Source organism: Centroberyx affinis, unplaced genomic scaffold, assembly GCF_046629955.1.
Source record: "Centroberyx affinis isolate AG114_WGS23_722 - 3 ecotype Tasmania unplaced genomic scaffold, CSIRO-AGI_Caff_v1 ptg000777l_1, whole genome shotgun sequence".
Lineage (NCBI taxonomy): Eukaryota > Metazoa > Chordata > Actinopteri > Beryciformes > Berycidae > Centroberyx > Centroberyx affinis.
The window spans coordinates 31453-49962 of NW_027279385.1; the positions used below are offsets into that span (position 1 = coordinate 31453).

The following is an 18510-nucleotide window of genomic DNA, read 5'->3' on the forward strand; positions in this document are numbered from 1 at the left end:
ACCACCGCTCCCACAGACTACCCACACGTCTTCTCAGCAGCTTTCACATATCGATTCCCGTATTCAAAGGTGCCCTTTGTCTATTTTCAGACTAGTCACTCTTTCTTCCCTTATTCCTGCTCTCCATCTCTCTCACAGACTGAGACAGACATGTCTACATTCACACAAGTCTGATACGGTGTTGGCATAAAAAGTTAGAACACATCAAATATACGACCCTTTGATTTTCTGTTACCTACTGAATCAGCTAAAGAGGAAAAAAGGTTGGTTGATGCTACCGTTAGAGATGAATATTACAAAAAAACAACTGTACAAAGTTCAGTTCTTCCTCAAAAGAAGCTTCAGAGTTTGCCATCCGTCCAAGATTGACAACATTGTGTTTTTGCGGAAGGGTGAGGGGGCACGTTGGGTCAAGCTAGCCCTGTTCTTTAGAAAATCCAATTCCTTAGGAGTTTCACCTAGCTAACATCGTCTAAGCGCTATTCATGAGTCACTGCAGTTTCACGTCTGTCTCTCTAATGGCTTCCTGAATACTCCTGTGTATCAGCATGGCTCAAATGTAAAGCCCAGGACTGCCACATCTCTCAAGGCTGAATCCTGGTTTGGTTGAAAGGCTAAGCCCCTTGTCATTGTTGTAAAGTCCTTTCAAAGAGCAGCCGCATGTCCTGGGGGAAAGAAAGGATGTCAAAACTCAGAAGCAATTGTAATCTTTTGAGAAATGATCCCAAGCAGCCAAATCTGAGGAGCAAAGAGAGAAAACAGACGACTCACAGACGAGAGAGACTTTCCGAAGAGGGTTCACAGGACAGGTATTAAAAGTCTCTCTCTGTCCCGAGAAAGGTCCAGAAATGCTAAACAGTTTCGACAGAGAGGCAAGAAGAGTTTCATCTGTTTTTCCTGGAGCTTGTGTTGCTGCTTTTCATGCTGAAGCCAGTGATGTCACCGTCCTCCTCCTCTCCCCTTGCCCTCCCCTCCGTCCAGGGGTTGGACAAGTAGCCATGAGCATCTATGCCATAGAACTGGCGGCCATCTTTACCCCGTGCGGATAGATTGGCCTGGTCCAGCGAGCCTGTGCTGTTACACTTCTTAACCAAGGGGGGCGCCAGAGAGCCTGGGGAGAGCAGCGACGTCAGTGACAGGCTGTTCAGCGTTTCCGACAAGTGTTCGCTGTTGTAGGCTTGGCTGCAGGCCTCCCCGCCCGCCCCCACCCCCACCTCCTCGTCTGAGGGGTCCATGGAGTCCTGCCGGGGGCAGCCGGGGCTGGTGCTGCCACCGCCGCAGCTGCTCTGGCTCCTCTGATGCCCCCTGGTGGCCTGGAGGTTAAATGTAGTACTGCGTCCCTTTAATAAAGGGTGGCCCTGGGCTCCTGTGGCCGGTCCCTGGGGGTGTAGGGGGTGGCTGGGGAGGGGGCAGAGGAGAGGCAGGGGGAGATCCAGATCCCGAGGCGGGGAGACGCTGAAGCTGAGCCCCTCCTCTAGTGTGGTCTGCAGGCTGCCCTCTGAACTGCCTGTGGCAAGGGAGGAGTCACTGTGGGAGGGGTGCTGGACAGGGGGAAGGAGGTGGAGGCAAGGAAGAAGAGGGAAGTGATGAATCATTAGTAGGCAAAAGGGAAACAAGTAAAATCTATGACCAAATCAGTGCCAACCCAATACAAGTGAATGTAATGTGGTTAAATGTAGCATATACCATGTGTTTTATCCAAAGTGTCTTACATTACTGTAAATGAATAAATTTTCAGCATGGGCGCGGGTGTCTTAGTCATTATCCCTAATCCTGGCACTGTTACTGCCATGTTCTGCTCACTGAAATATACAAGACTGCAAAGATGATAAGTGAGAGATCATGAGAAAGGGAAGATGGGGGGGGGGGGCTTGACAGAAAAAGAAAGGAAAGAAAAAAGGAGGAGAGAGAGTTTTACCAGAGGCAAGACGGGCAAAGGAAAAAAAAAGAAACAGCAAGAGAAAGAGAGACGGAGATTAAGTTAAAACGAGTCGAGGAAAACACAGGAAAAAGGGAAATGAGAGAATGTGAAGAACATGAGCCAAGAACAACAGTGAGCAGAGAGTCAGTATCGGGCTTGGGGCTGGCCGGGCTAATTAGCCCAGTGCCGCAGAGCATTACTCTAGCAGCTGAGGATCACAGAGGCACTCAGGCAGGGGCTAAACAAACCAAACAGGTAGAAGAAAAAATACAGGCTTCACACAATCTGTCTCCATGGTTACGCAAGAAGAAGAACTAAGAAAAGGGGCTTTTTCAGTGCGATTCATGCAGAAGCCAACGGGAGGGAAGTGTTATATTATATTCACTATGGGTGAGATCCTACCAACCATGACAAATAATATAAAGTGTTTCTCTGGAGTTTCTGATTGACCAATGAACTCATTCTGAGGTCTTTTATTTCTGAATAACAGACCACTGCTTCAGGTTAACAGACTGCTTGTTTCACATCTAATCATGTCAGTATGCAGTCAAGAAGTTTGGTCCATTTCCCCAATTTCGAATCAAATTAACTAGCGACAACTTGTGCCAAAAAGATGTTACTTCTTGGCTACTGCAGACAGTCCTGCTGGACCCCCTTTTTTGGCGGAAGCTGGTAAATTACTGCAGCTTGTAATAAAAATCATTTTAACACAATATTTTGTGTCGAATGATTAATGTCTTTGGTAAGTAGCCAAGTAAAAAGCTGTGTTGTTGTGTCGGGGTCTTGAATCAACGGAGCTGTCGGGGCTTATTTTGCAATAATGATGCTGTACATTGTCCCTTACTTAGCCAACTCTCTTCTGACTGCCTGGAACTGTATTTGATGCATGGCAGTTTTAATGAACTGAATGAACATGAACGTTCTCTCAGGAATTATCTGAGACTATTTATACTGGGGTTTTGTTGATCTGAGTCCATCATTCCTTCCATGGCTCTGGTATGATGCACAGACGTACTGATGATCAACTTCCTGTTCATCCAGCCATCAACTGATTCATCCATCCATCCATCCATCCATCCATCCAGACATACATCCAGGCAAACATCCAGACATACATTCATCTGTCCATACTACCTGAGAGCTGAGCGGCCTGCTGTTGGCTCCAGGCGAGCGGAGGGAGGCCCAGGAGGCCGGGGAGGCCAGCCTGGACGGCCCTCTCTCTGCTGGGCCGGCTCCGGTGCCAGGACTGCCTGGATGAACCGCGGCTGCTGGGTGGAAGAAGTCTGCTGGTAGGTGGAAGACAGGGGGGGAAGACCCACCACCACCTCCACCATGACCTCCTCCATCACCGTCTGAAAAGAGGAGGTATCTGTTAGGGTTGGACCAATATGGCTTCCTGAAAGCTGATGGTGATACTGATGTTTTTGCATTGAAACAGGTTTTACAGACAGTTTATATGTAGCTGTGGTCAGGGAGGAACCGCCATCCTATTGGAAGCAGACGACACTCAGTGGCTGATATCCGAGATTTATGAATCAATATCATCCTGAAGGGCTTGCATTAAATTTGTATTTCAATCATGTCTAAATTATATTTTATTACAGGGAGTCAGTCTTCGATTTTAAAGGCCTCCGCAGCCAAAGACATTTTTGTTCCATACCAACATATCCACTATTTGAAAATAGTGACACTAACTTAAGTTATTGGTGATGTAAAAGTAAATCTGATCTACTTTTGAGAATTAAATTGTTGGTATAGTTGAAATATCAAGTGGTGAATTGAATACTTGTTTATTTTATTTTGTTTTTCTCAAAAGGGATACACAGCATCTTGGAATGAAAGCTTTCAATTGAGTAGTTTGGCTCCAAAATGACATCTCCAGCGTTTGAAAAAAGTAATACAAACTCTTGCAAAATGATTGCTTACAATATTAACTTGTCTTTGAAATCATAGGAGGAGTTTTTTTTTCCCCAAACAGATTCATCAGATGATTGCTTGGTCTCTTACAGTATTTGGGACTCTTGGTCTAAGGCAGTGATTCTCAACCTTTTTCATATCAAGGACCCCAAATGTAGCACACATTAAGGCCACAGACCCCCATTTGATGAGATTTTGTCTCTCTGACCTAAATCTGAGAATTTTTTTATTGTTATATGATTTTCTCCAGAATTCTATGACTATCTGTATTGTAGGTAGAGAGATAACAGTGAAACTATGACCAAAATAGTCATTCTTCCACATTCACCAATTGTGTTAACTTCTTGTAAATTAAACAATGGTGAAGTTTAACAATTCATCGATTTGCTGGGGACCCCTGGAATCCCACCAAGGACCCCTGGTGGTCCCCGGACCCCACGTTGAGAACCACTAGTCTAAGGTAAGGTAGGGTAATATTTTGCATATGTTGGCAAACATACCATGTAAAGAGCGTGTCTTGCCATCGCTCATGCGTTACAAAGCATAAATTGAAACCTCCTCGGTGACATCTGTCCACAACAATCTGTAGCGTTGTACGCTCTTGAATGGCCTCCGCGAATTGACTTAGCCTCGTATCGGTCCATCTGTTCCGGTGATGGCACTAATGTTACGGGGGGCGGCGAGCGATCAGCATGCCATAACATGTCATTCATCAACGTCTCTGTGTCTGCGGCTGCCTCTCCGCTGGCCTCATCTATCATTGTTCTAATTGCGCTGGAAGTCAATCAACTGTGTGGAATATGGAATATGTCCTCTAGAGCTACGGCACCTCGTACATCTGAGTCTGAGGCTCCGGAGACGCTCGGGAGATCCTCCTCCTATTTAAACGATACTATCAATGTCACGTCAAAGTCAAGGCGTAATGAAATAGTGGCGGTTAAATACCAGTGAGGGTCACAGAGATAAGGATAAGAAGGAGTGCTGATGAAAGGTAACCCTGAGAGGGATTATACTACTATGATTGGATGACGTGGAACATTCAATTGGAGCATATTGCCGCTGTTGGATGAAAAAACGCTTATCTGCAAAAAGCCGTCTTTCACTGAAATGAAGAATACTTATATTCTCATTAACATGTGTATTTTTGAAATGATTTAATGGGAATTTAACAGGTTTCGGGGGCCTGAGAGTCGTGACACTCACTCAAACCAAGCAAACTATCTATATCAGTCATCCTCAAAGTCCGGACTCCGGTCCGGATCCGGACCGAACCACAATTGTCTCCGGACTCTGAGCAAATTATACTTTTCATATGTATTATTTGTATTATCTGCGAGACTTCGCCGCAACGCAACGAGTCAAAATTATCCGCTTTCTCCACTGCAAGCAGCGCTCTGAATGTCCGACTGCTCCACTGTCTGTGTGAGGACGTCTACTCTGCTTTGGTTTGGTCCAATCACATTCAGCGTCCCGTCATCTCCATGACAGCGGTGAGTCGCGGACGCGACGTCATACTGTAGAGCCGCACTTTTTTTTCCAAACTTTATTTTTACAAGAGAAGAGAACAAAGACCGGTGTAATCAAGTTGACAGCGCAGCTCGTTTCGTCAGCTGTTAGCTACCAGCCTAGATTTGGAACGTGAATCAATCTAAAATGGCGTGTTCAAAGGTGGCCAGCCTGCAGTGAGTCTGCATTCTCAACAGTGAACACGGTGAAGAACAAGTACCGCAGCCGACTCACCAATGAACACTTGCATCAGTGTCTCTGCCTGGTCATCACACCTTTTGTGCCAAAGTTCAAAGTCTTGGCAGCAGACCAAAGGTGCCACTTCTCTCATTAAGCAACAGTGTTTGACACAATGTACAATAGTTCTGGACTTATTTGGACTTTGATTCTTAGGATGGTTTGATTCACCTCTGGTGGCTGGGTGTGTGAACCGGGTTTGGGGGATGGGGATAATGGGGAAATGGTGATTTGTAGCTTTAATTTGATTTAATTTTATATGTAATTTAATGTTTTATTTAATTTAATTTTATATATTTTATATAATTAAATTTTATATTATATATATTTTATATTTAATTTTATATTATTAATTTAATAATTTAATTATGATTCGTTAAAAGCTTGACTGACCTTAATAAACGGACCTTTGTCTAATTTAGAATTTTCTTTGTGGACCTTTAAGATTTGTATTTGAGTACCCCTGATCTATATACTATAAAAAAAACAAATGCCAAAATTCCAATTATGTCTTCTTTCTGTGATGGCAATGATTTTTAGCAGCTAGAAAGCGTTCATCCCACTTGACTGTTTGCAGATATCCTTGTGCTGCAACATTAGCTTTAATTAACCACTATGCAGTTTCTGATATCGACTGTTATACTCACCCGCCAGCAGCTGGTAAACTGAAAAAATTGGTTTTACTGGCCAAAAAAATGTATATAGATTTTTCCTAAATGTTTTCCATGCTATTTCATGTATAGAATCAAGTACTGTGTGTTAAATTTAAAACTTGCTCACTCACACATTGGACCAAATTTGTAATTCATCATGAGGTGCAACAGAATTCAAATTTCAAGACTGCATTTTGAAGTGCAGTTTCAAATTTTGATAACAGAAAAAGACCAAAAAGAGGAGACATTCAAATGTTATCCGTCAAAGACAGATTTTACCAGCATTTGGCGCTTTGACGGGTGTTAATTTCAAGCCCTGTCACTGTGTATTTCATTGATTCAGCCACAGTGAATATGACAGAGTCGCTCTCAATTATAGAACCTAGATGCCTTAAACACACTGCCACCGCGGTCATGTGTGGTCCAGTACCTGAGCGGTGCGCCGGGCTTTGCTGTGCCAGCAGAGGAGGGGACATCTGGGGGTGGACGCCCACCTCCAACAGCCCCTCCTCCCCCTCCTCGCTGCCTGAACTGGGGGGACGAAGCCCTCTGTAGCCCCCCTGGGAGGGCAACTCCTCCGAACTGTGGGAGTCACTGCTGCCCCTCTGAGAGAGGGAGAGAGAGAGGGAGAGGGAGAGAGACAAAGAGACACAGAGAGAATTAGCATTTTATCCAGGTGCACTGATATTCACTGGAGCAAGAAAGATATCAAACTGAAGCCTTTCATTTTCCCTTGTCGTAATGGAAATCGGTGCACAATCTTTCCCATTTCAAAAGGCACTCTTTTCATACCCTTTCCCTTATCCCTCCACACAGGTCTGATTAATACTGGATGTCGTCAAAAGAAAATAATGGCGAGCTTCAAAGCTTCAAAGTGCGCGGCTGTTGCTCCGGTCGTAAACTGGATCAAATAAACTGCGTTTCAATAAAGCAGCGATGAAACAGGCCAGGTGGAACTCCTGAGAGCTGTGAGGGAAATGTTCATGGGAAGATGGGGGATATGAAAGAGGTGCATACACATATGCACACACACAGGCGCACAGACACGTATATACACAAAATGCGCACGCAAACACGAATACACACAGATGCAAATGCAGATAGATGCACACATGCACGCCCCAAATACACACATGCACAGTCATGTACACTTGCAAATACACACACACACACACACGCATACACACACACGCACACACACACACACACAGATCCCAGCATGCCCACATGAGAAGCACAGGGGGAAGCAGGTGTTTTAATCAGGTAGTTAAGCATGTAAATAGTAATTAATGACGATTAGTAAGATGGTGGGCGTGCGATGAGGGGAGCTGTGGCTCCCCAAAGCCCCGAAGACGTGGACTGGGGTGTGGGTGGGTGTGTGTGTGTGTGTGTGTGTGATCAGCTAATATTATTATTTTTTTAATTACAGAGAAGCTGCATCAACTTCACACATTAGGATTTAATCGCACGAAAGCACCTTTGGCGTATTCCCAGCTTAAATAAAGTTGTTTGAAGATGTGTAAATATTCATTGGTGGGATACAATACACACACAGACTCACACATACATAAAAAATGTGTTTATTGCTGCATACATTGTGAGTGCATGTGTGTGCATGTGTACAGTATACATGTGTGATCCGTTTGTGAACATATATACTTATGTTCAGGTGTGTTTTTGTGTGTGTGTGTGTGTGTGTGTGTGTGTGTGTGTGTGTGAGTGTGTGAGTGTGTGTGTGTGTGTACTTACTTAAGTCACTTTCAGGAACACACACCAGACTTAAGACCAGTTGATTGGGGATGGCTTGTGCAATTGGGGACAAAAGCCGTGTCCCCAAAAGCTGATTTTTGGGTCAGTGGTTAAAGTTAGGGTTAGGGTTAGGTTTAGGCAAGTAGTGGTTATGGTTATGGTTAGGGTAAGTCTCCAGGAAATGAATGTAAGTCTATGTCTAAATACCCCAAAAGCAGGTATATGTGTGTGTGTGTGTGTGTGTGTGAGTGTGTGTGTGTGTGTGTGTGTGTGTGTGTGTGTGTGTGTACCTGGCTGTCTCTGACCAGTAGCTGGTAGCTGCTGTGTTCGTCCAGGCTGAGGTCATCAGGCAGCGCCAGAGACGACGACTTGTCTGACAGCTGCTCTGACATCAGAGACGCCTGCTCCACCTCGGCCAATCGGATCTGTCCCACAAACAGGCAGCAACCAGTCACATCGCATCAATAATGTACCAGCAGGATGGGATGCACCATCCCTTGTGCTGTTAATCTAGAACTAGTTCCTACGTAGAAACCTGGTTTGGATGCTGGAGGTTGGGGAGAGCGGGTTAGGGTTAGAGTTATCAAGTGGGCATTTCCCAGATGGCAAAACAAATAACACATACACACCCTCTAAAGAAATTGGGGAAAAATATGTTGAATTATTAATTAACTGATAAATAACAGAAACATAAGTTTTTACTTCAGAGAACTTTAAATTAAAAACACCAGGGTGTGTCTGGGAACAAAAAAACAAAAACAAAACTCCAAAACTCTGGCATACGTCCAGTTTGAGTAAAGTTTGTTGGGATATGATGTGATAACTTTGAAAAACACACAGTCAGTGTATTAAGTGTTGTTTTTACTGGACGATTTTAATGGAAAATGGATTTAAGAACTGTTGATATCAAACGTGTGATTCTCCCTAAAAGATTAATATTTGTCATCAGACAAACAAATTAGAGCCAAATGAGGCAAAAACTCAGTGTGAATGCCTTGCTTAAATACATTTTAATTTTCACTCCAAAATGAGTCTTGAAAAAAAACTTGTAAAACTTGTAACTTGATTGGATGTGAAAAGCGGTAATTTTCAGACCTTTCCTTAAAAAATTTTACATAAATGTAAGAATTATCTGTATTTTTGAGATATTGTCTGATGAATTTCAGGTCGCTCAAGTTTTCCAAAACAGATGCGTAGTGTTTTGGAAAGAGGAAAGAGGTCAGGTGTCACACAGCTCAGCCTGTGATTGGTTGTTAATGGGGAATCGAGAAAGTGAGTGACAGGCTGTCAGTGAGTCCCACTCATTAGAATGACTGGTACTCACTGGTCTGAGAGTAAAGGGAGGGGGAGAGGGAGAGGGAGAGAAAGGAAGAGAGGAGAGCAGAGGAGAGGTGAGAGTAAAGAGAAGAAGAGATATAGAGAGAAGAGAACAGAAGATACAGGAAGAGAGGAGAGGAGAAGAGAATGGAGGAGAAAAATCTATGTACTTTAGTGAAACATCTACTGAAAACACACACACACACACACACACACACAGACAAGCACACACACACACGCACGCACAAACACACACACACAAAACATCAATAACAACGGCAGTCGCAGCAGCAATGGATCCAATAGTAAGACATAACACACTCCTAACAACTCAGATACAGATGATTTCCCTCCCTCCTCCCACACACACACACACACACACACACACACACACACATCACATATACCCCCCATTTATTTTACCGACAGAATACACAGAAGAAGAGAAGAAGAGAGAAGAAAAGAGACGATAAGAGAGAAGAAGAGAAAAGAGGGGAGAGGCGTGGAGAAGAGAATAAAGTAGATGAATGTAAGAGAGATCCGGGCCACATTACATTACATTAAGTTGCACTGGGTTAATGGTAAATATATGGGTGAAATAGTCCATTATATGTAGATACTAACTCCAGAGTGCCAGAGGCGTATGAGCTACCCAGTTAAGTCACACTCCTTCACATGCATCTTAATATGCAAACACATCAACAGCAAGCAGCTATGACTCATACTAAGACACACACACACACACACAAACACACAAAACACACACACACAAAGCACACCGACAGATTGAAATATGCAATCTGCACATAAAGTATATCAGGTTGAAATCATGCTGTGGGCTGAAATTGGGTTCAGTTGTTCCGTGTGAGTGATGTGAGTGTGATGCATGTTCACTTGTGTGTGTGTGTTGGACACGAGGGAGCGCACGCTGTGTGAGCCGACAGGTTGAGAGTGCAAATCACTTGACGGTGAAATGTGTGATTGGACCTTTGAGGATCCCACAGCATGATTATACCAGGCAGAGAAAATGGTAGAAGGTCCTTCTAGGCTACAGACGCGTGTGTGGTGCGGGGTTTTGACATCTCCCAACCCTCCAACCCGGGTTATAACTGTGATTGAATATTTTATAGTATGTGACAAAAATGAAATAATGAAATGGAATGATGTAATTCTCAAAGGGCTTGGAGCCAGAAGTGTAGAATTAACATTTGGAAGGAAAATTGGTTGAAACCTCTTCAACCCTGACGGTCTCACCGGTGGCTCCATCATTACAAACGCATGTTGCGCGGCCGAGCAGAACCTGATTTTAAATTCTAGTCAAGATCTCAAGGTTTCCGAAGATACCAAACATGTCAGGCTGAATTACATGGGAATGCGTGTAAAATGACGCACGAACATCTAGATTTTTTTCTTTTGATGTAATGTATAAATAATATGGTGCAGCCATAAAAAGATGCTGTCTTGTGTTTGAATATTTTATTCAATATAAGTGTGCTGTAGCTTCAATGAAGTGGTGAAACGAGCAGATACAGAATATGTATGTGACATTGTCATACAGTATGGAGAAAAAAATTCTAACTTTGAAGCTACTTAAGGCTGCGTTCACACAGTGTTTTTTTCCCCAACTTCTAGCGCCCTTTTCTCATTAACATGGACATTTCAGGGGAAAATCAGAGTTTAAGGGGTTAAGTAAATTATTCATAGCACTGACATGGGTTACATATTTACTTCCCCCGTTCTGGGGATTCAATCCTTCACTCATCACTATCATAATCAATAAAAACACTGGATGGCTGGAGGCAGCACACATACTGAGAAAGTTTCCAGAGTATCTAATCATGCAGATAATGTGCACATAGTGCACTTAAGTACTGTACTTAAGTACAATTTTGAGATACTTGTACTTTACTTGAATATTTCCATTTTATGCTACTTTATACTTCCACTCCACTACATTTCAGAAGGAAATATTGTACTTTCTACTCCACTACATTTATTTTACAGCTTTAGTTACTTTTCAGATGGAGATTTGACACAATGGATAATATAACAAGCTTTTAAAATACAATACATTGTTAAAGATGAAACCAGTGGTTTCCAACCTTTTTGGCTTTTGACGTCTTACAAAAAGCAGTGTGTAGTCAGGGTCACATTTCAGATGTCTATGAGTTGTTAACAGCTCCACCAAATAGTGATTTTTCCCTCTAAACCTCACATGGTTTCATTTCAATAAATATTCAAAAATCAAAGATTAGAGAAAAAGTCAAAAAACTGAAAACAGATTTGTTTATCAGAACTTTGTTTTTTCTTCTTTCCTCTCCCATTAATCATCTCACGACCCTTCAGATTTATCTGGTGACCCTTTGGAGGGGCCCGACCCCTAGGTTGGGAACCACTGGACTAAACTAGCTAACTGTATATAAAGTAGTTGAAACTAGCTCCACCTCCAGCAGCTACAACAGTAACATGCTGCTTACACACTGATGCTTCAGTATTAATAATCTAATGATGTCATATATAATAAAATATCAGTCAGAGGGACCAAACCACTACTTTTACTTTAATACTTTAACTACATTTTGCTGCTAATACTTATGTACTTTTACTTAAGTAGGATTTTTCATGCAGGACTTTTACTTGTAATGGAGTATTTTTACATTGCTGTATTGGTACTTTTACTTAAGTGAAGGATCAGAGTACTTCTTCCACCACTGACATAGTGTATATGCACAGATGAGAAACTGTGCAAGCAAATGTCGTACAGATATTACACAGTATAGGAACATGCAAAGTAGTCCAGGATAGTTTGTATACAAACTATCCTGAATATATATAAATAAAGTAGTATATATATAACTTTATATCAAATCAAAGCTCTTGATGAGATCTGTCTGGTACCCAAAGCATGACACTGAATCTATCACCAAAAATGAATTATTCAACAAAATGAAAGTGCAGTGATGGCGTTTATTTCATCTGTGAGGTTAGTCTGAACATTCTCGCTTCACGTCCCTCATTGTCATGCAATTCCCATCTGTGTTACTCTGGCATATGACTGCCATGCTGTCAATTATGCAGCTTTACACATTACATTTAAAACAATGACATTGTGCAGGGGAAAGTCATTTTATGCTCATTTATTGGCAATTGCTCGGCTATGCAAATACCATTAGGATGCACTATCTTGATTGGAACGTGAATGTAAAAATTCAGCACTAATCTGCATATCTATTGCAAGGATATCAACGTCACCTTCCTCTCACCTTGCTAGGGTTTATCTGGGCAAAATGCTTTAAAGGGATATTTCACCAATAACACAGCTGAACATGGTTTTGTCTCTACCAGACAGACTTTCGCTGCAGACTTTACTTCATTATGTATTCATGTGACACTAGCTTATGCTGTTTTGTTTGGATTTACATTTCTTTACAGAGCCATTACCAGTTCTTAGAATATAAAACAGCTCACTACTATTGTTTTCTCAGCAGTCTCCCTGACTGAGGCGTTTTGCTCTTTGTTTCCCCTTAAATTTCCTCTTATGTAGCTTCAAAGTTAGAAACAACATTTTTGTATGACTCTACAACAATGTCACATACATATTCTGTCTCTGCTCGTTCCAACGCTTCATTGAAGCTATAGCTGCTTATATTGAGTGAAATATTCAAACCCAAGATTCAATTTTTTTTATGGCTGCACCATTACATCAAATGAAAAAAATCTATGTTTGTGCACCATTTTATACACAGTATATATGGTATTTTTTTCGAAACCTTGACTAGAGAGCTAGAATTTCAAATCAAGTTCAGTGGGTTTGAACAAAGCTTGGCCGTGAAACGTATTTGTAATGATTAAATTAATTAATTTAATAACTCACTGTTTCATTTTACATTTGTAGATGTTAATGATTGTCTCTCCACCATATCTCTCAAATAAAATGTATTTATTTTAAGAATATTCACAGTCTTGGGACATGTAGGATTTAGGGCTGGACCCAAATATTCGGATATTCGTTCGTTGGGTAGGTATTCGGTTTTCAATTTTGGGATTCGGATATTCGTTTTTTTAAATGTAATTTTCTATGTAATCCGTAAGCGGTTGCCATTGACGCTGCAAAGCAGTTTCTTTTTTTTTTTACTTGCATTCAAACATCAGTCACATTTGCTGATCGCCATGGTGGCACAGAGAAAAAAGTACGACCTGAAATTCAAGCTGTCAGTTGTCAAATTTGCTGAACAAAACTCAGGAGAAGCAGCAGCAAGACATTTCTCCGTTGATCTTTTTTTAAAATCTTTTTTCTAAGGTAGGCTACCGGTACTTTGATACGGGGCTCTCTCTCTCTCTCTCTCTCTCTCTCTCTCTCTCTCTCTCTCTCTGTGCTTTAGAACGTAACCGCTGTGAAACAATCAGAAAATAACGTTTTATTTCTCTGATTCACCGGCTTTCTCGCTACTACCGCTCCCTCTCTTCATTCACTTTCTAGCTCGCTGGACCATCTCTCACTCTCTCTAGCTCGCTCGACCATCTCTCTCTCTCTCTCTCTCTCTCTCTCTCTCTCTCTCTCTCTCTCTCTCCCTCTCAGGCTATTAATTGAAGTTATATGTATGTTAAGTATGTTTTCAGCGCTGTGTTTTTGTGAGGAGGAACTGTGACTATGTGTGAACTTTGTCGGGTGAACTGTTACCGTTTGAAGGTGCGTGACTCTTAACACCCCCTCCCCCCCGCTGCCAAAGCTTTGAATATTCGCTGTTGATTACTACCGAAGCTCCGAAGGCCAAAAAATGGTATTCGGGACAGCCCTAGTAGGATTATTAACATGATATCTAACATTTGTGAACTGCTTTTTTTTTTATTACACTGGCTTTCATCTCAGGACTATAATATTAGATACACTGGGCACATTAGATGCACAGATTTATAAATAAACATTATTTATAAGTAATCTGAGCCATAAACAAACAACCTGAGGGACTGGAAGATAATGTGGATTCACTGAGATGTTTGATCTTAGGTTAACCGTGCACGCACGCGCACACGCACACACACACACACACACACACACACACACACACACACACACCATGGCATACCATGGGATATATAAGAACTGCATGCATTTATGGGATTGACACACACAGACTCTCTCTCTCTCTCCCTCTCTTTCTGTCTGTCTCTGTGTCTCTCTCTTTCACACACACACACACACACACACACATACACACACAGAGATTACAGTAAATATGCAACTGAGTGTGCGTGTGTGTGTCTGTCTGCGTGTGTGTGTGTGTGTGCATTTGCACACATGGGAATGATAACCCTTGCCGCCTTGAGGCAGATTTTGTATGGCAACTTTGAGCCACCTCAGAGATACGCTGCAGAATGATTGACAGTTGAGGTAAATCCCGCCCACTGTAATTTGAGCATTCTGATCTCACAGGTGAAAAAAAGAGAAAGAACGAGAGAGAGAGAGAGAAAAGAACAACAGAACGATAGAAAGAAATCTAGTCAAGGGTGTGTTAGTGTGTGTGTGTGTGTGTGTGTGTGTGTGTGTGTGTACCCCCACACTAACCTCTTGTGGGTGTCTCTTGCAGTCCTTGCAGACAGGAGGAGAGCAGTAGTGGTGGAAAACTGAACCGGAGAGGTTGTCAATCATCTCCCCCTCCAACGAGTCCTTAATCAGCAGAGACACACTGTCCAGCCACTGGCTCTCCTGGAACACACACACACACACACACACACGCACACACACACACACACACACGCACACACACACATACACACACACACACACACACACACATAAATTAACCTTTTGGTTTGTTTGTAATTAGCATAAAGAACAGCGGCTTTCCACAGAACTCCAGAGAAGATAAGAGTGATTTGTGGCGGTCGAGGATAGAATGTTCTATTGATGCTAATCGTAATTAGTAACCCAATAAAAGCTGATACACACATCTGCTTTTCAAATGAACACTGTTTCTTATTTTTGTCCTCCAATGTTCAGTCTTTTTGAACACACCCATATGTGCCTGTCTGGAACAGAGATGTTTTTTTTATTTTTTATTTATCCAGTGAAGGTCGACTGAGCACACTTGCTCTTTTTCAGCAACACCCGACTCCACATTCATACAGTTCCACTCATCCACACCTGGGAGCCGCCCAGTACAGCCACTGTCTTCTGCTGCTGGCCACTGAGCTGTTATACTGAAGCAGATGGAGGTTAAGTGCCTTGCTAAAGGGCAACTCAGCAGTAGTTGTTGAGGGAGGGGAGAGTGTTACTCCTTCACTTTCCTCACATATCTTTACAGCTGGTCACAAGATTGGAATCGGGGACCGTCCGGTCACAAGTTCAAGTTCAAGTTTATTTATATGGCGCTTTAAAAACCCAACAAGTCTGTACCAAATAGCTTTACAGAAATTGGTTATAAAAGACAAGAATAAAAATGACACACCTACACACACACACACACACACACACACACACACACACAACCCTAACCCTATCCACAAACACCTGATCAAGCAAAACAAAAAGCTAGCACATAAAAGTGGGTTTTAAGACGACCTTAAACATTTTCAGGGAAACTATTCCACAATTTAGGTCAGGAGTTCTCAAAGTGGGGTCCTGGGACCCTCAGGGGTCCTTAAGGGGGTTTCGGGAGGTACTCAGCAAAACGAGGGCAGCTTAACGGCACCATTATTTAATTCACTAGAAATTATCCCAATTAGAGAATGTATAAGAATGACTACTGTCCTCACAGGTTTCATTCTCACCACGATTGTCTCCCTTGATTCCTCACATACAGCATAGACAGTTATATAATCCATTATGAAATCAACAACAACAGAAACTGTCTTAAAATGTTTGAAAAGCACAACTTGTAACAATACAAGATTTTTGACTTCAGTAACAGTACCAGCCAAAATATCATAGTTTCCACTCTGAAGCAATACGAAGGGAAAAAAAAAGATAATGTAAGATAACCTAAAAAATAACAGGAAACAGCTCTTAAAGTAATTGAAAATGCAGCTTTCTAGGCTTGTTAACTGATTTTTTTCCTCTGTAAGTCTGGATCAAAGTCAGCGTCTGGCCAGTGTTTTTTTTCTAACATCAGGTTCCCTGGTGAGGCTCCATCATTTCTCCAGACTCAAAGCCTTCTCACTTTGTCAGTCTGCCACACGCTTTATGTTTCAGCTCATCTTTCCCCTGCCTCCGTCTCATCCCACTCTCACACTCCACTCATGCACTTCTTTTTATAGCTGCTGTACCCGTTTTTAACACTTTACCGACTCACTGTCTTGTCTCTCTTCCTCATCTGCTGGAAGATCCCTCTCTCTCTCTCCCGTCCTCGTTCACTCTCCTCTCCACCTTGCTCTTTCTTCCCTATACCTCTTTTGCATAACACATGAGATGACTAAGTCTGTTGTGTTGTTTAATTAACCGCTATCTGTTGGAGCCGCCGTTTTTTTTTCAGCCGCCGGTGGCAGGCGCAGAGATGAAGAGCGGTGACTTCTGCCTTCCCCTTTGTGAGAGCCGAGCCAGAGGGGCAGACAGATGCCAACTTTTTAAGATTAATTGCACGTTTCCGTAAAAAAAAAAAAAAAAAAAAAAGACTGCCGCGCTGCTTTATAAGAGCTATAAAAGGTTCAAAAGTCCCACTGAACCACGCTGGATTACCTGAAGTGAATGGCAGATCGCTGTCTCAAGATTTTACAACGTCAGCAGGATGCATTGAGGAGGTCTGATGAGAAATCAGCTGAATGAAAGGTCTTGAAGGCTCGGGTTTTCAGAATAAAGGATGAGTAGTTCTTTTTTTTTTTAAGTACAGATCTTATTTGATCAATGGATTTCTTTTTCGTGTGGAGGAGTAATATACCGTGATGGGGTGGAGCGCCAAAAGAATATCCAATTTTTTTCTATCTGTCTTTTCATTCCTCTCCTCCATAGCAGGTACCTCTCCCCCCATTCCCCTGTCCAGCTGCTATCATTTTCTCTCACTTGTCGATATTATATATAATTTGTCACTTACTAATGGATGCTTCATGTTCCATTTGCATGTTTATATAATAGAGGCCGGTCACTGGATATTTGGAGGGTTTTTACCAATGATTATAAGAGAGAATCCACCATGTTGGAGGAGAGAAAATGACAGATTTCTTCTGTGACTCCACCAGCATTGTGGAGTGTCCCTCATCGCTCACTGGTGACCACTCTCAAATCACTGCATAACAGACCTCGGGGGGGGGGGGGCGTAGTGATTTGGGAGACTGTCCCAAAGGCCAAAGGTTTGATCCCCACAACAGCCCATGTGTCCATCAATCAGTGGTGGAAGAAGTACTGAGATCTTTTACTTAAGTAAAAGTAGCAATACAACAATGTAAAGATACTCCATTACAAGTAAAAATCCTGCATTCAAAATCTTACTTAAGTAAAAGTACATAAGTACTGGCAGCAAAATGCACTTAGAGTATCAAAGTAAACGCAAACCGTCCCCATTTAGAGAGTTATATTTTTCATAAATTATTGGAATATTAATACTGATTTATTGACATACATGTACATGTAAGCAGCATTTTAAAGTTGTCAACGTGAAGCTAATCTTAACAATTTAGCTATACTTTTGGGTAGTCTAATCTATAACAATGCTATTTTATAGTTATTTTATAAAGATGATCAAATGTTTTAAATATAAAATATTGATCTGATTGACTGAGTAAAAAGTACAATATTTCCCTCTAAAATGTAGTGGAGTATAAGTACAAAGTAGCATAAAATGGAAATACTCAAGTAAAGTACAAGTATCTCAAAAATGTCTGAAATTGAAAATAACTGTAAATGACAAATCGATTTCCATAATGTTACATTTGTTTGGATTCCTGTTACCTACTATCTTTTACAAAGCACCATCATTTGTCTTGGTTTTACACAATCAATCATTTTGTAAGTGTATATGTGTCTTTTGTTCAAATTAATGGGATTTTTGGATCCTGTTTGCCAATCGTTCTGTTCTTAAAATGGGTGAAATAATCTAAGTAGAATGGATGTATGACAAAGTTATTATTTTAACATGTTACTGAATTTTTAAAAAACGATTTTGCTTACAACCATGTGGTGATGTGGTGTTATCCTCGCTTCTCAAAGCCACAAATGGCCGAATGCTGAGCTAAGTATTGCTTGTGGGTTGTTGGGTTTTTTTTTCATTGCAGCTTTAA

The 18510-nt window shown here is 41.8% G+C and overlaps 1 protein-coding gene across 1 annotated transcript in view; it reads right to left on the minus strand.

The window, feature by feature from the left end:
• Positions 1 to 884: 884 nt before the first annotated feature.
• Positions 885 to 18510, minus strand: part of LOC139644717 (voltage-dependent T-type calcium channel subunit alpha-1I-like) — a gene marked incomplete at its 5' end in the record, with an annotated part of 105185 nt that continues 87559 nt past the window's right edge. Inside the window, 5 exons of the mRNA XM_071520175.1 lie at positions 885 to 1541; positions 3056 to 3273; positions 6665 to 6839; positions 8274 to 8408; positions 14867 to 15007. Of these exons, the coding sequence (XP_071376276.1) occupies positions 885 to 1541; positions 3056 to 3273; positions 6665 to 6839; positions 8274 to 8408; positions 14867 to 15007 (1326 nt within the window). The remainder of the gene's footprint in view (positions 1542 to 3055; positions 3274 to 6664; positions 6840 to 8273; positions 8409 to 14866; positions 15008 to 18510) is intronic.